The sequence below is a fragment of the Tyto alba genome, unplaced genomic scaffold (genome assembly GCF_018691265.1).
Source record: "Tyto alba isolate M040663 unplaced genomic scaffold, T.alba_DEE_v4.0 Super-Scaffold_48, whole genome shotgun sequence".
NCBI classification, from domain to species: Eukaryota; Metazoa; Chordata; class Aves; order Strigiformes; family Tytonidae; genus Tyto; species Tyto alba.
The window spans coordinates 10218020-10242689 of NW_024881324.1; the positions used below are offsets into that span (position 1 = coordinate 10218020).

Here is a 24670-nt window from a genome sequence, read left to right on the forward strand (position 1 = left end):
TATTTCTGGGGGCTAACCCAGGAACAGTCCAGCAAGTTGCTTTGTCTTGGTGAGAAGATCAGCAGTTAAAGCCCCACGACTGTGAGAGAGGAGGTGAGGCATAGCAGTGATGCATTTTTATTATTATTTATAAATTGGATTATAGTAGCACTTAAAGCTCTCCATCAGGTCAGGGTTAAAATGTGCAAACCACTTGAGCAAACATAACCCCCAGAGACTTGCAAACTAAGCTGTGGTTCCTGAAGGAACTCAGGACCCCACGAAGCTTTAATCAGGAAATCAATCTTTTTTTTTTTTTTTGAGAATTATTTGCTAATCTATTTGTTGGCTTTGTTTGGTTGGTTGGTTGGTTTTTATGGAATATTAATTTCCAAAAGGACCTCCAACACTTTCCATCCTCAGTCTCAACCAGAAAGAACAGTAGAATTACTGGGCTCGAACTGAATGAGGAATTTCAGTTTTTGCTTTCTTTAAACCTGGCTTCTGCAAGGAAGTTTCCAAGTTGGCATCGGCTATTCCATTACCAGGTCTAACTGGAGACTGGCAATACAGAGGTATATTGTAACAGCAGCAGCAGCATCCTGGAAAGCAGCTGAAATCCTGCTGCCTGCGTCATTAGAAGGGAAAGCAGACAAACTCTGGAGGTGTGAGGTCAGAGCACCTATCAGGTCTTTGAAATTTTTGATTTCTGCCATCCTGTACCTTGCTTGTACAATCTGAGATGCCAATTAAACTTTAATTGGTGCTTACTCGCTACACTTTCTTCCTTCATAATGGCTCTGAGTAAAGCCTATAAATCAGCTGCAAGCAGAGCTGAACAACTCTTCATTTTCACCATGCTCGTGCGCTTCATTCAAAATGTCAGCAAGCAAGACTGAAGAAAGATTAGTAACTGTGGTGGTTCTTTTGTGGCAGAAGCACTGTAAATGTACCTGACAGCTGCCTATTACAGCAGTTAAGTACTCCTAGAGTGTTTAAAAGGGTGCTGTCAAAATATTTTTCAAAATATTATTATCCATTATTTATATTCTAAACAGAATTTGTTTGTAGACAAAATTTGTTCTTCAAGAGGCATGCAGTAGTTTTGTTATCAGAGAATTTCTTCTGTTAGACTGTTCTTTAAAAATAAAACAAACATGAGTCAATGACACAACTGATGAGAGACTTGCCTTAGAAAGAATCGCTCAACTAGATACAATGAAAAAAGCTAAACTTTTGAATCCTTTTTTTTTTTTTTCCCCAAATTCAGCACTACAGCTTCTCATAAAATGTATGAGGGAGCAGGCTGAAAAAGATAACAAGAGTTTAAACAAAGGCAGCACGATAATGCGGAACCAACAATTCAGTTCAGTTACAGCACTCTCACAAAGCCAGCAGCCTGTATGTATTTTCTGCACAAAACATTATGGGTAAAGTTTCGACCTCCAACAGAAATGTTAGTAAAGTCTCCCACTGAGTTTGGGAGAGCCAGGTTTAACTTTAATGCTCTTTTGGCCTTACGGGTTTCAGCGTATCTTCTTGACTCCCCCTGTAATTCTGAAACTATTTCTTCCCCTTACACAGTTTCTCATCCTATTGCTCTTCTCCCCACTGACGACTTTGTATCTCAGCAAAACCTTTAGCAAACACAGAAACATCCCAGGGTGACCTCCGATGGCAGCAGCCTCTGTCACTCCACATCTGCAGAAATACGTGCCCGTTCCCAAGGCTGAGGTACGTCTCCTCTGGAGCGACTGCCGCCCCTACGCACCCTGATTCCCAGCCCAATGACCGGGAAGCTTTGCTGATGGCAGCTGCAGGATTAAGGTAAGTTACGATTGCTTTTACCTTCCCCACTCCACCCCCCAAAAAAACCCCATTTTCTATGCCCTGAAGGATTCTGGAGAAAGGCAAGTTCATGGCTAACACCCCTGTTTTTGTCAGCTTCAAAGAGAAGTTTGTCATCAAAGTCAAGGCGTACACGGCAAAGAGGAAAGAAGAGCGCAAAACCGTGCCGTACGCTTCAGAAAGCTTTATGGTTTCACCAGATGGGACAAAAAAAGCTACTACTGGGTCCATTAAATAGACACAGACACCTGCTGCCCCACCACAGGGCAGAGAGCCACCTCTGCCCATTCACAGAGGCGGTCCAGTCACTGAAGAACACCAAAACCAGCACAGCTTTGGTCCTGCCCGTAGCAAAGCTGTCCAGCGAGCACAATCCCGATCGCAGACGTGCAGCCCCAAGACAGCTGAGGAAATAACCACTGACTACTTTGCTCTGCCACATCTGACTCTGGGACGACGCAGTGTTTTATGTGGGTCGCAAACATTGCCCGGAGTATTCCACTGCGCAAGATTTCACGTCATCTTCGCAGCCGTAACGACCCGAGAAGTTGTCAGTGGGTTTACGGCAGCTGCAATTTCGCTATTTTTGTCATTATTTCACACCACCGATTAACCTAGGTGGGAGAAAGGGAAATGGCATGCTGCTCCTCTCGCAGTTAGATGATCAGCAATGGTGCAAGATGTTTTCCTGGCGTATCCATGGACACCTGTTCAGGCTGAGCACTCTTTTGTAACAGAAAATACCAGCTGACTTTTAAGGCAAAATACGCAATTATGATCTTAAATTAACCTGTTTTAAGCTTCGTGTTTAAAAAATATTTATGTCAGAACTATTTTTGTTCTATCCTTTGCACTTAAAAAATAGCCAGACATTCCTGCCACGATAAATACCTCATATACAGATTTAAACCCAGGAACTAATTTCCATGAAAAGCAATAAATCCTTTTGAACAGGTTTCTTAATGGGATTACTCAAGATCTTTTTAGCAGTTTGATCCAGAATAACTAAAATAAATAAGGACATATACTATACATGTCAGGCATATTACATTCTCCAAAATATGAACAAGTATGATTACCAAAGCAAATCCTCTGTAAATGATCAGTACACATCAAGCATAACTTAAGTACCTTGGTTAAGCTGTTCTTCCACTTGCTCGAATAGACCAATACATCAGATCTGGGGTGAGTAGTTCTTGCTTGAGTGTACAGTGGTTTTTCAACTTTTTGTTTTGAATTGAGGAGGGAGAGAGCTACTTTTGTCGACAAACCAAGTGGATTGGGATTGTTGGGACTAATGGTCCAGGTAGAATAGGCTGAGATTTTCTGATCGTTTTGTACTAGATGCAATGGTTTCCTCTTCAGGAGATAACACCAGGTAAAACTCGTTGTGGTCTTGAGGCTTGGAAACGACAACCTCTGCATTTCTCCTGCATTCATCACAGCCAATGTTACAGGCTTTGCTTGGCCCTGGCTATTGACGTGCTTGCTCTCATTACTGTTATTTGGGGACCTTCTTTCTTGACTGCTACTTACAGCCTTCAGAAGAGAACTCTGATTATTCATGGAAGACAAGTCAGATGGTTTTCTAACTACAAACACCGGTGATGCTGAAGCCTTCGGGTCTTCAGATTCTGGTGACTCCTTTAGGGTCTCTGAAACCCCAGTGTCAGATGAATGACGGTCAGGCAACAGCAGGTCTGAAGTACTGGCTTTGCTGCTTTTTTCATGCTGTGCAACACCGTCAGCATCTAAGAGGTGATTTTCAAGAGGCTCTGTGGTGCAAACCTGTCTTACCAAAACTGGTTTCTTTTGCTTACTAGCAGGGTCATTAGATCTAACGTTCAGTGAATGCAGTGGTCTAGCATCTGTCATGCAGGCAGCTCCACTCTCATCTTTAACACGTTTTTGCTGTTTTTCCATGGCAATATCTAAACTGTTGGCTGGGGAAAGCATTCGTTTACTTGAAGCTGTAGCTTCTGGTTGAGGGAAGAGTCCGCTAACTGGCACTTTCTGAATAATATTCAAAGAGCTTGACAAAGGTGAATTTCTGGTTCCACTTTCTAGCTGTGAATTTTCAAATTCAAATGAATTTGGCAAAGTCCTCTGATGATCTTTGTGAGATTTTGGCAGCTGAGTTTTGCCTTCAAGCATTGGCACAGTTGCAACATTTGTTTTGCAAACAGAATGATTTACCTGATCCTGGGTCACAAAAATTTGAGGAAGGGGTGTAACAGTTGCAAAGCCGTAGGATGGCATACTGCTGTGAATACGGACAGGAACCACAAAAGGAGGAATCTGATGTATTTGACTGCTGCAGTTATTAGGGACAATTTGCTTTAGAGGAGGCACAGAGTATGGATTGGATGTGTCAGACAGTTTAGTCTGCAATTCGAAGGAGGATGCATTCTGGTCTACCCCAACTTGACTTGGAACAGTCTGAGTTGATAAAGTATTTTTTAGCAATTTAGAAGAGTATGACTGACCTATATGTAATGTTTTAACTTGAAGTTGATACTTTGGAGCAAAACAATCCTTTTTTTCCTCGGGATGACAAGAAAGCGCGTATGTGCTCACTTGTTCCTCTTGGGCTGATGTTTTAGTAGATGTCTGGGAAGGCTGATGAGTTGAGGATGGTTGTCCTTGATTATTCAACACATGATCTAGAGGCTGCTGAACCGAAGACAGGCTAACAGGATTACAGTTCTGAATTGCCGAGTGAGGCCTGGAGTGAGTCTGTGAATGCTGAGTACTTGAAGGAAACTCCACCGACGATTTGCCAGAGGTCTGCAGCCTGTGCAATGACACTGTGGGCACATCTGTAGCATGAGCTGTCTGAAATGAAGAAGTCAATTTAGCTTGTGGCTGATGATTTTCTGGAGCAATATTTAAAGATATTTGTCTTACAAATGGCCCCCTCCTCCTTTCTAGCAGAGGCACATGTCCAGTAACTCCATTTGCAGATGACACTTTTGGAGCAGCTATCTCTACGAGCGGGGCAGGCTTTGATGGAGACATGCTTCCACAGTCGAAAGACTTACTCCTGTAGTCCACAACCTCCATTGAGGGCTGCGTGCAGCTGATTTGCTCCGAGGCGGCACGTCTCATTTCCCGGTAATGAGGTCCAGGCACAGCCAGTGCGTGTGAGCCAGCGGGAATCATGAGGAATTCTGATGACTTATTAACAGGCTCTGCTTTGGAAGGGTTCTCAGCCTTCAAAGTTTCATCTTTATCAAGTGAAGCTGAGAAACTGGAGGCATGAGACAAGCTACTCTCCCGACTCAGGCTTCTGGAAAGAGTGGAGTCGACACTTGATTCGGCAGATGAATGCTCCATTTCAGCCAAGCGAATTCTTTTCTTCTTAGGTGGAAGTTTTTCTGTTGGCAATTTTGACAATGTTTCGCTGCGCTGTGGCCAGTTAAACCGTTCTGTCTTTTCCTGATCGCTGCATTGGTTTTCTTGGTCCCTGTCTGGTTCTTCCGTGACCAGTATTTCGGGAACCTGGATGTTATGCTGGCGAACAAGTCTTGACGGCTGAAGAGGTGCACTTCTCTCATGAGAAACTATTTGGCTTCCCTGAACTTCCCCTCTAGGTGCTTCTGACGACAAGGGTTGATGATGCTGGGGAGTATTCAGACGAGAGTGTCTATCCTCTTGGATTACAATTGTATTCAAAGAGCGGTGCTTTACAACCTTGTTGGTCTCTTGAGAAGAAACTGGTGATACCCTTTCAAACGACTCTGATTTCTCAAATGAGCTATTTCTGCTCAGTGAATTGGTATGCTGTATTACTGAAATGCCAGTCCCTTGTCTTTTCAACTCCACCTTTTCTTGCACAGTTGAACTTGCCTGCTTTTCAACGAGTGGAGCCATCTTTGACTCAGTAGTCTGATCTGTGCCTCGAGCCACAAGCTGAATTTGGGAACTCTGAAGTAGAAGGTTGCTTGGCTGTTGTGATCCTACTACTGCTGTCGCACTGTGTTTTGAGAGACTGGAAGAATTTGCTGGCTTGCTTTGGCCTTCTGTGTTCTTTGATGGTACGCTCGCATCATTTTGCTGTGGGTCATCGTCATCACCAACACTTTTCATTTTCCTTCTTTTCCTTATCTGGGGTGTCTGCTCCCAGACGCCAGTTGAAGTAGTCACTCTGTAGTGTAGAATTTGAGGCTGTGTACTGTTTGGAACACTTTTATGCTCAGGCTCTCGGATTGCTGCTTTAGTTTTAGGTCCATGCAACTCTGAACAATAAAACTTCTTGTGGTTTTCAAAATTTTCCAGTTTTCTATATCTGTTTCTGCAGGTTTCGCACTCAAACATCGTTCCTCGTACCTGAGGGGACTTCTTTGTTTTTTCTAAATTTGATACCTGTGCCAGGGACTTGCTCCTTTGCAATAAAGATTCATTTGCTAAATTACACCCCAGATAACCTTCTTCTACAGATCGCACCGGTCCAAGAACTTGGTTTTCACCAGTAGAAGAATCTTCTATTGCTGCCTGTCTAACAAGGGTCCGAGGATGTCCACCTTGGTTCAGTGGGGTAGCAGGTCCTGATACAAAAACATCATCGTATAAAGAGCCAATTTTATCGTCAAACGACTGACTTCCTCGAAGGGGATGAGAGGGAGGTATTACATTTGGAGGTACTGCTGAGTAACTGGTAGTAGGCATGGAATTACTTCGCGTTATAGGTAAACAGTCAAGGGATGGTACAGAAAGAAGAAAAACTTGCTTTGATTTCTCAGTGGGTGTGAAAGGAGACTTTGGTATATCAGAGCTTGAGCTAGTTCTTCTTCCCATGGGCTTTAAATCAAACTGGAAAGAATCCTTAAATATATAGGATTTTGGTGAATCTATGCTTCCTCTTCTCGAGAGAGATGTTCTTCTTGGTTTCACGCTATCTAACTGTTTGTCATCCACAACAGCTTCATTATCAGAAATTAACTTTGAGATACGCTCCTCAAGAGTTTTTGTTGCCATGGGAGGCCGCATTTGGCCAGAGAGAATCAGATTTTTTTCAGCACAAACAGTTTGTACCACTGATGCTACCACGCCACTTGCTCGTGGCACACAGGGCAGGTTCTTATTTGGATCTTTCTCAGAGGTCAACAATCCTCTTACAAAAGGAGCTGGTGGGCTCATTGTTTGATCAGCACTTTCGGAACGCGAGAAATAACCAGAATCAGTACTACCTAAACTTCTAGGGCTCAAAAGACATTTTCCTTGCTGATCTTGGGAACCATCAGTTGCCTGTTGTCTCTGGAGCTGAGCATGCACTGCTACTGCAGATCCCAGTTGTTCCTCTAGTAGGCTCATTTCTATTTTCTGATGTTGCTTTGTGTCATTCTCCTTGAATGAGGCTGTATGTGCTAAATTTGACTGTAGAGTTGTCACTTTAAAATCTCCTTTTCTCTGTGCTGCAGCAAGCTCGGGTGCTGGTTCTGTTACTTTTGGGCTATCGGCCCTTAACGGAGAAACATTTACAGGATGAACTACTACTTTTGGTAAAGCTGCCCTTACTTGAGGTTCTGTATCATGTAATGAAGAATCACCTGGTATACAATCTGGGTTGCTTAATGGAATAGGGCTTCTCTTCTGCAATGTTTCTGCACTCGAAATGACTTTCACTATTTGTGCGGGTTCCAGTTCTTGATCATCTTGTCTTTCATCAGCAGTGCCTTCATCTTCACTTTCACCACTTTCTTCCACATCGGAATGAATGCTAAGTGCTTTGTCTGAGTCATGAGATAAGAAGAGGCCACCCGAATCTGGTTGTAGGACCAGTCCAAGTTTGATAGCATGTGCATGAGATTTTTTGTGCTTGTAGAGATTGCTTTTGGTTTTAAATGAAAACCCACATGTCACACAAGGATACGGTCGCTCTCCAGTATGGGATCTGATGTGCTTTTGGAGAACACTGGGTTTGGCACAGGCCCGATTGCAATACTCACAGACATATTTCCCTAGCTTTTTAGGCTTCTGGTCTTTCAAGAGGTTACATATTTGTTCTACACCATGGTTTACAACTGATGCTATCTGGGCTGAATTATACATGGGACCTATAGACAAGTGTGTTGAACTTGATGTGCTAATTGACAAAGGTGAAGATGAATTAGCTACTAACTGGTTTGGAGGAAAAACCTGAGTTACAGTGGAAGAGGAGTTGTGAACAACAGATGAAGTTACTGCTATGCTGTATATCTGCTGGAGCTTGGGGTTTTCTTGACTCTGTTGTTGCACCAGCGATCTAGTGAAACTTGGACACATAACAACCTGGTGATTTTGTTGACTGGTTTTAGTAATAAGGTCTTGTGAGTGAGAAACAGATTGGCCTTGTGCTTGTCCAGTCTTGGCTGTTGCTGCTACATGCACATTGTTTAACGTACGTGGGTAATAGTGAGGTCCAGCTGCAAATTCATGCTGTGACAAAGTAGACGGATTTTGGACGCTCATTGTATTGGACGTGATGCTAGAAGAGGTGCTTACAGTTTTATTTGGTCTCAGTTTCTCTATCTGCATCCCATAAGGGGGGCACTCTTGTGCTAAGGTGTTCAGTTCAGGCTCCATAGCTTTTAGTAAGACATCGAATGCAGTATGTGTACATGAGGATGACGTACTGCAATCAACAAAATTAGTACATTCATTACTGTCAGTCTTTGTTTTACTTGATGAGGAGTTTGAGAGACACTTCTTCTCTGGTGAGTTCAGTCGGTTTGCATCAGTATCCTCCACTGCCTGTTTAGCCAAATCTAAGGACTGATGCGTCAATGAAAGCTTTGTCTGCATTGATGTCTCTGATTTGGTTGTTTCAATGCTTATCTCACTACTAAGAGCTCCCCCGTTTTGTTTGGTACATTGATTCCCATTTTGCTTGGGCAGGTGATCCTGTGCCGTGGCATGTTCGGAGGCATCTGGAAGAGCTTTTAGTGGTGAAGGGTCTACATTTTGCTTAACCTTGGCTTCGGCGGGGCTTCTCAAAGGCGATTTTGGTATTTTTTTAAGATGGTTTTCAGTCACAATCTTTTTTCTTTTCACACCTTTAATTGTATCTTGGGTTCCTCTAGTACCAGCATCGGTGATTTCTGTTAAAACACAAAAAGAATAAAAAAGAATATTCAAAATGAATAATGCAGTATACTTTTATTTATACCATTTTACCATCTCTAAGTTCCAACAGTAAGCCCTGGGGAAACAGGCCTGTCCATCTCTCCAGCCTCCAGTATTATTTTTAACAGTAAATGTATCTTAGCGAAGATCTATTTTGTTTTAATCTCAAAAGAGCAATACTTTCTAACTGATGCTGTAAGACATTACAAAAGTAATTCATTACAGAAAAAGCTTCAAAGAAAATATAAGAAAAGAAAGGCTACTGAAGGAATATTTTAGCATTTATAGCAACTCCTTTTCAGATAAAGTAAAAAGAAACCTCTCTCTTGCACTTGTTTAAAAATTCACATCATTATAGCAGGAAAATGAAGAATCAAGACACAAATTCGTTTTCATGTCGTGTTTGTCACTTTTTCCATCTATATGTTGCCGTAGTCAAGGAATGAAGACAACTTCCTCACGGTTATATTTGTAAGTAGATTTATCATGGAAATGGCACAACCACCCACACCATCTGTCAAATACTGTATTTCAGAGCTCCAATTACTGAACTTCAATAGCATTTCAGATGAGCAACTACTGTGGATGAATAAAATCAGTCACACTTAAATGACTTTCTATTTGTGCATCATGGAACAAAATAAACTAAATTTGAGTTATTTCATTACTAAGTACACTTGTTGCTGATTTTAAGCAGGTATGGATGCAGAGTTTCAGGGGTGCAGTGAAGAGCAAATGAATTGGAGTATTATTTAGCAGAATAAATTTGTAGCATGTACTTATATTTGTACAGAGTCCAATTTCCTTTATAACAAAAAATACATAGAGGCTGAATACAAGCTTCTTTTTTTTTTTTTTTTTTTAATTAGATATCTGATGTTACACACCTTTGTTTACCTCAACAGTGTTATATTTAATCTGCTAGTTCTTTTTTTTTTTTCTTTTCTAACATACACTCAGTCATAGCCACTGCCTCAGCTACCATCACTGGTAGTGCAGAGGAAGCCAAACATTAAATGGATGCAAATCCATTTTCTTAAGCTTTTACAAGTCATTGATTAGGCTGTTAGCCAAACCCATATTCATCTGACTGCCAATATTCAAAGCAAAGGAAGAATCTGATGTGAGTAGAGGGCTGATGCCTCTGAAAATCTTCAGCTGCATACACATTTTGGGAAGCAGTACTGAGTAATTCCATGTAGTATGTTTACCTCCACACAGAGTTACTCAAGAACAGAGGTTTATGTGCACTTCTAGGCAAAGAAAAGCCTCAAGACAATGTATAAAGAGACAAAACTCTCAGTCAGCTTCACAAGGAGGTAGGTAGAGAAAGCTCAGACTTCCCAGTACCCATCAACCCTACGGTCCCCTTTGAGTGGCACGAAGACTATCCTCTTGCAGAAACACCAGCTGGCTTCCACACTGTGGTGGGAGGAAAGCCAACGCATAGCGTGCATCTGACAAGAGATATGGGAGCTGATGAACCCTGGGTGAAATTCCCGCTCCATGTAAAGGAAATCCAGGCAGTGCCTAAAGAAGAGAATGCAAAGTGACCAGTAGGAAAACACATGCAAGATGCTATGTTTTCTCCATGCCAGAGCACAACCCAACTGGGATGTGTGCTAATGCCAGATACTTGAAAGTTCAAAACCCTGTTTCCAACTCAATGCCAACATAATGTACACATACATTCATTTAGGGTGAATGGATATTCAGGAGATTTCCTTGCAAACTGAAGGTTTAAAGACTACACATTACACATAATGTATTGCAAATGTGGAAGTTCTGCAGAACCTGACCTATTCCTCTCTCTGCCCTACTAGAGATAGCTTAACTGTGAAGAGTAAGAGACTATTTTGTCAGATTCAGCAGACCCGTGAAAGAGATGCTTGAATCCCCTGCCAGAACTACTGGCTATGAATTCCAGTTATGGGGACTTCGTGCTCTTCTTGTGCATCCAGAAAGAAATTTCTGCAGTATTCATTCACTTAACCTTTACATGAACTTCGCATTTATTGCTTTATCACCAAAATCTATTAATATTAGACAGGATTTAACACATTCAAAGCCAAGCAGTCTTCTATTACAATGTTCTGTACTTTCCATTGCTTCACAATTAATCGAGTGGCTTACACTAATAAGTTATCATCAATATTACTAATGGTGATTTCTTTAAAATTCATAGTCTATGAACAGTCTGCAACTGTTTTTTCTTCAGCAACAACAAAAAACAATTTTACACAAATTAAAGAGAAAATAGCAAGCTAACTATATAAAAAGGGTGCTTTTAGCCATGGTTTGGTGATCTCTCTGAAGCATGGCCACGTTAATTGAGCGTAAGTAATTTGGTTCCTTTTATGCACACACTGCAGCTTTTATCCCGTCACAATCACGCCTCCACACCGATCACACTGCCGGTGTTTGTACCGGAGCGCTACGGGAAGAGCTGGGCACATTACACATAGCTGGGAAGGTAAGAGTGCCAGGAATTGCAAATATCCAAGCAGACAAATGTATACAGAAAAGACCAAGGTGTATATTATACTGCAGTAATTGAACAATCAAATGAGGTACTGCTTCCTGATGCCTCAGAATCTTAAGTAACTACTATTCCTGGGTTTCAACCATATAGTACAGAGGAACAAGCATACTCAACCTGCACCCTGCTAGTGAACTGGAAAGCAACAGAGCTGAAAGATGTAATGTGGCTTACAAAAGCCTTGAAGAAAGTAAAAATGTACCTCTAATCTACCAGTCAAGCAATTAAAAATACGAATTTATGACAAATACAAGATCAGAATTTTCCATAATCAATTTGCTCCTTTACTTTTTTGTTCAACACATGTCAAACCATAAAAACTGTTTGAGAAATTGAAAAGGAAACAAAAAAGAATAAACAAAGGCAAGTTATGCATTGCTTTACATAAAGAAATAATTATTTTATTTAGTCTTCACAACCAGTAATTGTACTGATTCTATACCAAAAAAATTTCAGTCTATAGACGCCACGAGAACTAGTTTCTTATTTGTGTTTCTGACTGTACATCTTTTGTGATCCCAGAGATGGAGTCACAGGTTTGCTTTAGTGTACCCACCTATAGAATCTTGTAAAATGTACTTTCTTGACAATAGCTTTACAAGGCTTAACAATAGTGTAAGTCCTGTGCTTTACTGTAGTCCTATGTTATTAATTAACTGGACTATTAATTATTTCCATTATTAATGGAAACATTCACCTCAGGTTTGCTAATAACCAAATTTCTAGCATATTTAGGGAAAAAAAGGAATCCCTGAAAACTTTGTTTCACTTATTTTTAGCTTTTTGTTCCTTCTGTATAAGTCTTCTTTTTGTATTCTCAGTTTATGCTGAAGATATTCCCTCACATGTTTGTTAATCTACAGCTACATGCTTGCACAAAGATCAACTGCATCAATATTTCCAGAGGCAACGACAAAACTGGCGGCAAGCAGCAGTCCCTGAATGCTAAACACTCCTCTGCCTTTTAGGGCGACAAACTTTGAGGAGAGTGACAACTTGCCAGGGCTGTGTACCCACATCAACAAGCTGACACTGAACAAAAAGAATGTAAAAACATCCTCATGTGAAAAAAAAAAAACAAACCAACAACAAAAACCAAACCAAACCAAACCAAAACAAAAAAACAAGAAACAAACCAACAAAAACCCCAAGAAGTTGATCTGCTTTTCTTTCTCTCCCTGCCACTCCACATGCTTTGCTCACCTCACCTCACTTCACAGCCCTTCCCACTGTTCCCCTTCCCACTGGTAATTCCCCTTTTTCTCAGATGGTGAAGTGGTGCTGTTGAGAAGTGCTGTCACCACAATCAGATGCCTAAAAAGTATCTTTTTCATAAGATGTATCACACCATATAGTATTAAGTTACCTAGCCCAAGAGAAGAGGCAACAATGCCGTTGTGCTCAGCACCTCACTTGTCACATCCCAGGGACACAGGAGCATCTCTCTCGTGCCTTGCCTGGTTGGCTTTGCCCTGCTTTGCTCTCAGGATTCTCTGTTTAACTCTTCTGCTTCAGTATGAATTCTGCACTCAAAACACGACAAGAAAAACTGATGTTTCTAAACGTGACTTTGTTCACCTATAATTTCTCTGCTGCACTTTGCTCTATGCACAGGAAATCGAACAAAAGAACACAAGGGTGATGGTATAGATAGCAATCTGGCAGAGTATCTCATGCAGCAAATAAAGGAAAGGTAGAAGTGATCTTATTTTTTCTTCCAAAGCATTTAATGGTGAACTAGACAGTGTCTTGACAAAATGATCTCAATGGTTTTGTTTAAGTAACTTCCAGAACTGCCTGTCTCAAAGCCTACATGTTATTATAACACCCACTCTCTTTCTCTCCCTTCTAACAGAGCTACGTGCTTGCACTTAAAAAAAAGGAAGAGAATAAGAGGGAACCGAAGTAAGGCAGCAAGCTCCCTTCTCCCTTGGTGCTACCCTCTGAAACATGGAGTAAGCAACCGCTACCTGCCCCTACAAGTCCAATGTATGGCACAATTTTCATCTCATGTGCTCACTTTATGTTGCAGAATTTAAAAAATCACTATAGGCTTACTTACAGAGACAAGATTTTCAAATCCAAGCGTCTAAATTTTAGGTCCTAAATCTGCACTTCAGCTCCCAGGGCACTGCAAATAAGATCAAGCCACTTCTGAAAGTGTTCAAATACTAATCAATGTCTTAAAAGTACAGTTAAAGGTCACTCTAACACATAACAATGGTAGCAATCCAAAGACGGAAGGGTTTTCAAAAGAGAGAGACCATTACTAAGGATCTTATTCTGATTAAAGCTAAGCTTCCTAGTGTCTTTAGATATTAAATACTCTAATTCTTGACAACCAACACTTACTTAATTTTGATTTCACTGAAACTATTGAAAGTACTCATGAATGACACCACTGGGTCTGTTTCCATGAATAAGTAAAGAACATCATTATGAGATAAAGAAATAAGTCTTACCAGCAAATGTATGGCCACCAGCACTTACATTAAACACAGCAGGGACTAGCTAAACTTTCCTTTGTTATTAAATTACCTCTTTAGCTTCATACTGCCTCCTACATGTTAAATACAGCCATAAGTATTTTTCCTGAAATTACAGTTTTCCAAAGTGTAAAAAAAAAAAAAAACAAAAAACAAAAAAACCTTGATTACGTAAACCACACATACAACTATGAAAATGTTTGCAGTCAACAATTCAACAAAAATATTTGAACAAGAATAACCTAAGTGCTGTGCTTAATTTTAAGCACAAACAGGATTTTAAGGTCAATCACCAGCAATTTTAATAGTCTTATTTCAGGTGCCTTACTTCAGACTTCTTGAGCTGGTCACAGGGTGGTCACTCCCTGGTTCAGAGGTCAGGAGGCGAGTCAAAGAACTTGGGGCACTCCAAGACAGCAGCGATATTTGAAAACCTCAGTCAGTAGACTTAATCTGTATTTAAGAGCTTTGATTGCTGAGAACATCAGTCCAAACATATACAGAGCAGACCCTTAAAAACCACTTGATCTGTACATAAAGCACAATTTGACATTAATTAAAAAAAGGGAGGGGGAGGAGCTTTAACTTCAAATGCTGAAGCAGTCTGTTAGGGATTGGAACAAGCGTTCATCTATGCCAATATCTGTCCTTTTGTTCATATCATCAAATACTGAACCATTCCATAAGGCATGGATGAGAGAAGTATGGTTTAATGATTTCATACTGCCTGTAAACATGTGATTGTTTTTCGTGGTGTTTTCAACAGACACCAGCAAGCTCTGAGTTGATTGATAGGTGACCCATCAGAGGTATTGTATTAGCTATCAGCAAGAGAGAGGTTCCCCAATTCTCTTTTAAGGGTCACTTCACACCAGGTTTTTGTACTGGAATGACTATTTTATTAGCATAATTTCTCATTATTACCCAAAATAGCAAAAGTCCTACTAATGAAAGCTCCAGGAAAGGTGCACCTGTGTTAGTATATGGTACCAGCACTCATTTGAGTAGTGCCGTTAACGTAAATGACAGCATACATTTTTGTAAAGTCAAATTTTAATGCTCTCTACCATCACACCCTGGTAAGCCCATAAAAATCAGTGTATCTCAAGTTCATGTATTAAAGGTAATTGTTCAGAAAATTTGTATTGACATATAAACCAAGAAATCATACTCACTACCTCTACCAATAAGTTTGTTTCCCAAATTTAATTGTTAGTATTTCATAACATCACAAGATAATTCAGGTGGGAAGGGACCCCTGCAAATCTATAGTCCAACCTCCTGCTCAAATCAGGGACAGCTTTGGGATCAGAGCAGGGTCCTTAGGGCTTTGTCCCCTAGGGGCTTGGAAACCTCCAAGGAGAGAGTCTACACAGTCTCTATGAGCAACATCTTCCACTGCTTGGCTGTTCTTGTGGGGAACAAGCTAGTTCATGCCTCTCTTGTTTCAACTTAATCCTAATGCCTCTTGTCCTCTCACCATGCTCCCCTGAGAATATCCTGACTCCACCTTCACGATAACCTCCCCTCCCACACCACCTCTTCTCAAGGCTGAATGAGCCCTGGTCCCTCAGCCTTTCCTCACAGGACAACTGCTCCAGTCCGGATGGTTGTGGTGTCCCAATGCTTCCCCAGAGCTGGTCCCCGGTCAGCCAGTCCCCAGTCTCTGCAGGGCTTTGCATTTGTACCTGCTGAAATCAGACTTATTATTCTGCTGGTTGTCTACCCATCCAGACCTTACACCTTGACTTGGATACAAGAATATAGTGGGAGACAGCCTTGTTGAAGTCAGGGTGAAAAATCATACCCACTGCTCTCCCCTTGTCCCCAAATCTAGACACTTTATAATAGAAGTCATTTTATCATAGCCACTTTATCACAGTTTTCATCAATCTCTTTTGCTATGAGATTGGAATACATGAAGCTGAAGGTCTGAAAAGTATTTTTGCTCATATTGGTACCTAATATACCGTTTGCATGCTTCCATAGGTCTTCATCTTATTAAATCATCTGGATCAGAAAACATACCAACAATACACTCCCTGGCTACATGGGGAACAGCATGCCCCAGAAATCCTGCTTTCCTATTTTTCTTGTTGCTTAATTCCTTCCACCATCAAACGCATCATATTAGTTCTGCGCACATTTTATCTCACTTATGGCAAAACTAACAGGCACCTCAACAAAAACAATGTAATCTAAAAACATTTCGTTTGTTCCACAGGATGCTTTAGCATCACTACAGGTGTGGCTGGCATTGCTTTATATCTAAATCTGTTTGTATTCAATTTATAGGTTTTCATCTAAATACATTCCAAGAAATACCCATGTTGCTGGCTACCAAAATTAAGCAACAGTTAAGAACAGCCAAATATTATTTAATGAAGTTTAGTACAAATGGTAAAGTTCAAGCTATGCAATCTAATTTTTCCACTAATTCTATATTAACAGAAGTGAATTGTCACTTTGTAGGTAACACTGGGGAAATGGAAAGGAAGAAATATTTCTTGCCTTTGAGTAACATTTTCCTGAAAGAACAGGCCTGCCTAAATTTTAAACTAGCCTGAGAGAAACAAGAGCTGGTATGGGAGTGAGCAACAGACTACTCAGACCCCACATCTCAGCACCTCTCTCACCCTTTTTTTGAGCTGCAAAGATACACTTGAAGCTGAAAGGGCAGAATAACTTTCTGGACTAATTGAGGCTAGGGTAAAGAGATAGAGAAATATTGCACTCTTTAAATCAAAATATAAAAGTTTCTTCCCTGAGAATCAAGAATAATTATAACCTCGTAAGTGAAATAAAGCAAACGTGCAGCCGCACAGAGGCACGCACTCCGGGCTACTCCTCACGCACTGGATGAAATACCGTTGCATCATTAAGAGGGCAGAGCAGATTAGCTCTATAAATTGCACAACAGCATCTTAGCATAAGGTAAACGAGACATCTCCGCCCCAAGGCACACAGCCTGGACTTATCAGGGAGCTCCCCTGTGATACAGTTTCATCCCAGACACGAGAGCCTGCCAACTCTTGTTTGGCCGTGGGATAAGTAAAGACTAAATGACAAGTTGCAGTCGGGGGTTCTCTTTCTGATGGCTTCTTTTCAAGTTATGGCTACTCACATCAAGACAACCTTGATCATGAGACTTCTGATGGGTCACAATATACTATACTAGCAAGGCCAAGAAAGATCGTTGTAAGAGCTTGGTCTAGTTTTGTGAATTTAGCTTCTTGGCTTGAGTGAAGAAAGTAACAGCCAGCAGATTTTTAGCCATAAAATCAACGTGCTTAATGAGGAAGACCATGAAGATCAAACAGCAATAAACATTTGACCACTGAGGAAACACTAGAGCCTCAGCTGAGAAATGCCAGCATCCGTATGTGAGCAGGGATCAAATGCAACCTTTCAGCACATCTGAAAATCTCTGACCAAACTGAAACAGATTATTTTTTTCCCCAAAACGAGTTAATTTCCCACCCAGCATGAAACATATAAAATGAAACATGACATTCAATACTGATTGAGATTTCCCACTATTACATGTGTAAGAAACCAGCAGAGACTGAACCACTGTAAAGTTTCACAGGACTTGAGCATTTCACTGAAATAGAGAGGAAAGGCAGCACAAGAATGGCAAATGCTGACCACACAATCTATGGTTAATGCCTAACTACTCACACAAAATGTCAATATGTGAACATTCAGCAAAGGCATATAGTGCAGTTTTTTAAACATGCTTCAAAAAATTAGAAGTATTTACTGTATCATGTAGCTCTAAGGAGTTTTTATATTGGCTCTGCACTACAGCCATTTAACAACACTATTTCTAATCTACGCAGAAGCCTTAATAATAAACTAAGAAAATGAATCATTGCTTAAATGCTGTTAAGATGAAGTGCGTTGACTATGAGCAGGTGGAGAGACAACGTTAAGACAGCTAACATCACCAGTCACCCCTGTCTGAGTTGTCCTTCCTCACTGGGCACTCCAAAGACATGAAAAAAGACAGGATGCTTCCCCAAAGGCAAATTAATGAGCTCCCAAGTCAAAGCCTCATCAGAAACCAGTTCCACCCAGTTATCCATGTAAGAATAAAGCTGTCCAAAAATAACCAGCTAGAGAAAGTATGTTGCCAGAAAGTAACTAAAATAACTCCGGGACATCTGGAAATCTTCCTTGAATGTCGGGCAATGCTGCGAACAGTTTCATGATTAAATTATTGGTCTACAATTTCAGGATTATCAGTTGTTACTGGAAAGCTAGGATTTGACTAGTAAATCATTAGAACAACTTCTACGCCTAACACACAGGAGAAGAAAGGCCATTAAAACAGAATTATAGAATGGCTCATGAAACAGCAGCCACTTTAAGGGTTATCAGCAATGCGCAACTGCTATCTGCTCAGATGAGATACTGAATAAAAAATCCCCAAACATGAGTCTGAGGGGAAAAAAACAGAAATGAAAGGAACAAGATGTTAACCAAACTCTCTTTGCACATAAAGATGTTCAAACAGGACAAGCTCCTTAGTCATATTCGCTGCCTTTCTTTAAAATAATCTTCCATTTGAAAAGCAGAGATCAAATGGAGCCATTTCCATGCTGCCTGTAGCAACTGAAGAGAAACGAAGAGCAGCAAAGAGCTCAGACCTAACAACCGTGCTATTGAAAAACAGGAAGGAATAGGAGCTCTGGCAAAGCGAGTAGGAAAAGTCGTACACAGCAGATCTTTTAGGACTAAATGGCGCTGTGAACATGACAAAAGCCAGAGGAGTTGATTTGATGGAAATCAAGACACTGTGGATGTCCTAACCATGGATGCTCCGTCTGGTGTGCTCGAGGTGGGAAGGATGATCTCCCCCCGGGTGGGTTTGCTTTGGCATCAGCGGGAGGTCCCACTGAGGTACTCACAGCCCTTTCCCCATCCTCACCTGCCCTTCTGCACTCTTGTCCACAGACTCCTCCTTCTCCCTCTCACACATACACACATGCTCCTTTTTAGGAGATTCGTATGAAAGACCCTCATCCAGGTCAGCCTACAGCATAAAACCACCAGAAAGTGGTACACTGTATCTAACTCACCATCCTTTTACATGTTGTATTTTCCCTTTAGAAGGTGGCCAAAGGAAATTAACTCCCTGAACTGAAGGAGTATCTGGAAAGTATGAAAAAAATACTCATTACTCATATGCAAGGCAGACTACAAGGAAGCTAACAAGTGAAAAATCTCACATTTCCACAACTGGCTTGCTCCCAGCTCACATCAGCTAAAATTAGCAACGTATTGCATTTACCACACACGCGTAGGTATGCTTCTCGAATTAGCTAGTCCGTTAGCTCAGCATCCTTCCAGCACAAAAATAAGCTTGTTCTGGCCTCAAATTTTAGAAATTTGCAAGAAATCCTTCTATTCAACAAAGTGGGGTCAAGCCCGAAATGTTATTGTATCTGAAAACACAGCCACTGATTTAGCAATGCACTGTACCATGATTTAGAATAGCCACTTCCCACTTACTGTCAAGAAAGATGCTTTTTCAACAATTGTTTTACAAAGTTAATTTGTATAATGTCCTTTTGAAAATGTTACTTGCAGGTTGGAATCTTTTTTGCCAAACTGTCACTCAAAAAATTTGCTATACTTGTCAGGAAAAGTCAAAATACTATTACTTTAACATCCCATTAATGCTTTAACCAAGTTCTCATAATAGCTCCAAAGGATGAAATGTTCAATTTAAAACTGTAAATCTGTTTGTCTGCCTGTCAAAACAATACCAGCTCTTGCTGTGTCTAGCACCAGCAGTGGATTTATCGAGCAGATTTCAGCTGCTAGTAGCCTAAACTAAATGTACTAACGAAAGAAAATTAAAATAGAAATAACAGATACAGACATTGACTCACAACCCGGGAGGTTTTACAGGAGCCAGAAAACTTCCCTGGGTTAAGCTCATATTCTAACGTTGTTTCTCAGAGCAAAGAACATGTAAAAATCTCCATATTTATCAGTTTACCCCCACTGGTAAAATGAGGACATCAAAATGTAATTAACTACTAAAGACGAAAGCAATGAAAAATGAGGTTAAATGATATCAGAGACTACTCCTGCTCCCACAGAAGTCAGGAGAGTTTTCTCACTGTCCTTCATGGGCACAAAACCCTGCACTGTATGTGTCTGAAGACAAAAAGGACCTTTCAAGTTGCCCTTGTTATTAGCAGCATGCAATGTTCCCTCAATGGGAAAACACCAGAGGTTTGAAGAATAGATGGGACTTTATGAAAATGTGTGCTCTTGTATGACATGAGTTACGGACATGAATTGCATTAAGCCAGTCATGGCTATCTGAGCTGCTGTAAATATTTTAGGAAGATAATTAAGTCTTGATTTAAAGCCTTACAGTTTGATGTACATAGAACAATTTAAATAAATTACCTCTCAGACACATGTATTGACATATTTTAATGTAGATACAAACACTTTATGAAATCAGATATCAGGAAAACGCACAAGTGAATTGCATGAAATATCATTACTAGCTTGTAGTTTTGAACATTTGGAAAGTAAAAGGTAGGTAGCTGTGGTGTAGGTCAACAGAAAAATAAAAAAGCAAGCTAATCCTCTCACCAGCATTAAGCAGCAAACAGGACAGTACTGTAAGTTGCAACTTTTGAAGATTATATACTTCCATTTAGAGCAACTGTATTTCTAGCCCGTATGGTTGCTGAAGATAAGGACGGAAAGATGAAAAGAATCAAATGAAACGTTGGATCTTGGTTACATGTCTTGCCCAAAAAGTAAGGCACAGCTTCCTACAAATACAAAATGGAAAGAAAATGTTTTGGCCTAATGATAGTACGTGGGTACCACAGCAGCAAAGAATCCAGAAAGCTCACATGCTCGCAAACCTACAGGAAAAATTCAGGGAAACATCTGTGGAGGATGAGATCACTCTAAGCCGGTAAATCAAAATGCTGAAACTGTTTATCATCACATTTCCAGATTTTTGTTTGATCTCTCCCTTTCTCATTCGTTTTCCTATTTCCCTTGACCAAAAGAATACAGTGTTGACCACAGCTGATGACCCAGGGAGCAGGGTACACCACCACCACGCAGTGCTCCCACCTGCTTTTTGGCAGGGAGAGGGGCAGTGGCAGGAAGCGGGATCAGGAGTGCCTGCGGGGAGGGAGAGGAGGGAAGGGACCTGGCTGCTCCTTTGAGGCCAGATGGTGGGCTGATAAGAGTCGTCTAAGATGGGACGTGGCAACATAAAAAGGGCATTGGTCTTTAAGGTAAAATGTATGCAATGTTTTGTTTATCTAGGGACAGTGCTGGTATGTTTATAATAATGTACTGGAAACTCCCTCTGTAATTTGGTCAATAACATGCATTCATTTAACAAGAGGGATGATAAGGTAGGGAGGGTTTGGAAGGACTCTGAAGATACAAAATATGTCTACCATGAATCTGCAGCTGAATCTACATTTCTGAACTCAGGTCTCATGCTTCCATTTATAATGGCAAACTTCCTCACTCTGAATCTCAGTGCCGTTCAATTTACTAGAAAAAAAAACCATTCTGGTTAAAAAAACAGCAGATGGGCGAACAAGGTAAAGGGCATTTAATTTCAGTTGCCTCTCCTCCATGCCAACACACTACTTTGAAGGGACTGCAAGTGTGGGAGGGGAACATATGTGCATGTGGATTGTGCATCTCAGAGAATATTTGCTGCTGGAACGTAATCTCTCCTCTTTACTCTTTCTTTCCACAATAGCTCAAATGTACATTCACTAGATGGGTGGCTCCCCACAGCTATATGTGGACCTAAACAAGCGAATGGAGAGTCTTACAGTCCTGCATGCAAACAGTGACTACAGAACCACTTCACCCAATGCTGCGTCCACCTTAAGGCTTCAGGAACAGATCAGCATCCACTGAAAGTAGAGATGGGGCCTTTGGGTAGCCCCATGACAGAGGCTGAAAAAAAAGGTATTTTTCAACAGCACCCCAGAAGGTGCTTGGACCTTGCTGGAGTCCAAACCTGGGCTTTGAATGGTTCTGTCTTGGTGGTTTCTCAGTAAATACTGAGAGAGCCTGCTCTCATTTAAACAACCACTGATCAAGTCAGACAAAACTCTTGGACCTGCCAACCATGTTTCTGTATCTCAAGATGCAAATGAAAGAGGGCACTACTAATACTGAAGCCTAAGACTCTGGAAAAAGAACTGACCTGGGTGAAATTCTGATACCAAATTAGGGACAAACTTGTGGTACCTCTGGAAGGGAACTCTATCATCAAGATAGTTCTGTCACAACTGCTTGGACTTCTGGAAGAAGTGAGAGCAACTTAGAAGTTCATCTTCATGGACCAAGAAGTGAACAGCTATGCTGAGGATCTGAAACTAAGGATGCAGAATACACAGCTTCATCTTCATATTCCAAGTGCAGCAACTCTAGCCACAGGCAAGAAACTGAAAAAACTCTTTAAGGAACTTGAAAATCATGGAGTGAGAAAGTATAGCAACTTGGTTGATAGGCAAATGACAGACTCAAAGAGGTGTTAAATAGGCCTTAACACAGTTTAAGGACAGACCTGATCCCTTCAACTTAAGTGGGTACTCCAAAATGAGTACTCACTCTATCAGGATTGGTAAACTGGAGGGGACCAACATAACACACCGATCTGAAACTTAACTGACAGCTTTTTCCCTTCTGCTAATTACGACATCATCTTTTCCGGGGGTGAGACCAGGAGTGTTGTAACAAAAAGAGCCACCAAAACATGGATTCTCCTGATCTGTGCTATAGAGCATAGACCTTGAAGGAAAGGTGGTGTTCAAGAGATACATCTTTGTGTGAGTAAAGTCAGCTGCAATGGTTGAGGCAGCAGGTAATACAAAGCCTCTGATCTCTAGTAACATAGGTTCAAAACAGGCTTCTCCTTGAAGCTAGACAGAGATATACCTGCCAGTCCTGGGAAGAGATCAGGAGAGGAGACTGGCAGATGCCTGTATGCCTCTAGAGGGACTGGAAGTCTGAGTTCATTTGTCATACTGCATGCAGCTTACAGCGACAATCACTAAACTGTTTACAATTTTACTTATTGAAGAAATAGGTACAGACAGTCTACCCAGGTCCCTCTCTCCTGCATGTGCTGGTTTTGGCTGGGATTGAGTTAATTTTCTCCACAGCAGCTGGTACGGGGCTGTTTTGGATTTGTGCTGAAAACAGTGTTGATAATACAGGAGTGTTTTCATTACGGCTGAGCAGTGCTTACACAGCATCAAGGACTCTTCTGCTTCCCACCCCACCCCACCAGCGAGGAGGCTGGGGGTGCACAAGGACTTGGGAGGGGGCACAGCCGGGACAGCTGACCCCCACTGACCCAAGGGATGTCCCATACCGCATGAAGTCGTGCTCAGCACATAAAGCTGGGGAAGAAGAGGGAAGGGGGGGGATGTTCAGAGTGATGGTGTTTGTCTTCCCAACTCACCATTTCACGTGATAGAGCCCGGCTGTCCTGGAGATGGCTGAGCCCCTGCCTGTCGATGGGAAGGGGTGAATGAATTCCTTGTGTTGCTTTGCTTGTGCGCATGGCTTTTGCTTTACCTATTAAACTGTTTATCTCATCTCACAAGTTTTCTTACTTTTACCCTTACAATTCTCTTCCCCATCCCACTGCAGGTGGTGTGCGCGAGCGGCTGCGTGGGGCTTAGCTGCTGGCTGGGGTGAAACCACGACACTGTAGAAAGTCAAAAACTTGATCAATGAAGAACAGCAGCTTATTCAGAGGGATGAATTCACACCTGACAAACAACCGGGACAGTCTGCAAGTCTAAACTGCGATAAGGCTGAGGAACACACACGTGTCCCAGGCCACCTTACACTCTTGAGCACACGGCAAGCACCATAGCTGAGAAGCAGAATGAGGAAATCCACCTTCCATCTGGTTTAGCCATTTATCGTTGATCCTTTTGGCTGTGACATGGCAAGAAACAGTTATCTGAAATGAGGTGGTTGAGTCCAGAATAGTACTCCTACCAGCCAGAGAGAACCCAGGATCGGAGGCAACGCAGAGTATACATCAGGCCATCAGATGTTTTTTTGGGGGATCTGTCATCCATTTTATTGCAAATCTTGGTTTCGCTGGAGTTTGTCACTAACTTTAGTTCCCTGAACAGTTTCAGAAGCAGAGACAGAGATTTAGGTGGCAGTCTTACCATCACTGGTGCCAAGTATGGAGATAAGCAAGTTAGTTCCACTAGTCCTAAAGAATGCAATGACGGTGTTGGTAGAGCTGAAGTACCTAGGACCTAGACTGCTGTGATAGGCAGAGAACTGCTGCAACAGATAAAGAAGAAAATAAATGCTTACAGCGCTTCATATTGGCCTTCAGTGGCTGAACTGGTTCTGGGGATGACCAAATCAGAAGCCTCTGTGGTAATCACAAGGATCTGAGAGGACTTGACTGTACCAGTCTGGAAGGGAGAAGACAGAGAGACTTTCTTGGGATGGCTGTCTTAGGAGGATGGCCAGCGGCAGATCAAAGATAAATCAGTCAGATTTGGCTGACTGCTTTCCACCAGCCCACGATACCCACTGGATCCCACACCAGAGAAAGCTTTCACTGCCTTCTCACGGAGAAATTTTCCGTAGTTCCAAGCTCACCATCCCTTCCAAGTTTTAAAGAACACCACACGGAGCACTTGCTGGGAGCAAG

At 41.5% G+C, this 24670-nt stretch overlaps 1 protein-coding gene across 6 annotated transcripts in view; it reads right to left on the bottom strand.

The window, feature by feature from the left end:
- The window catches only part of HIVEP1 (HIVEP zinc finger 1), a 128164-nt gene that overhangs the window by 29051 nt on the left and 74443 nt on the right, over positions 1-24670 (bottom strand). For all 6 annotated transcript variants that reach the window (XM_042806630.1, XM_042806626.1, XM_042806627.1 and 3 more), the window contains one exon: positions 2959-8906. In XM_042806630.1, the coding sequence (XP_042662564.1) occupies positions 2959-8906 (5948 nt within the window). The remainder of the gene's footprint in view (positions 1-2958; positions 8907-24670) is intronic.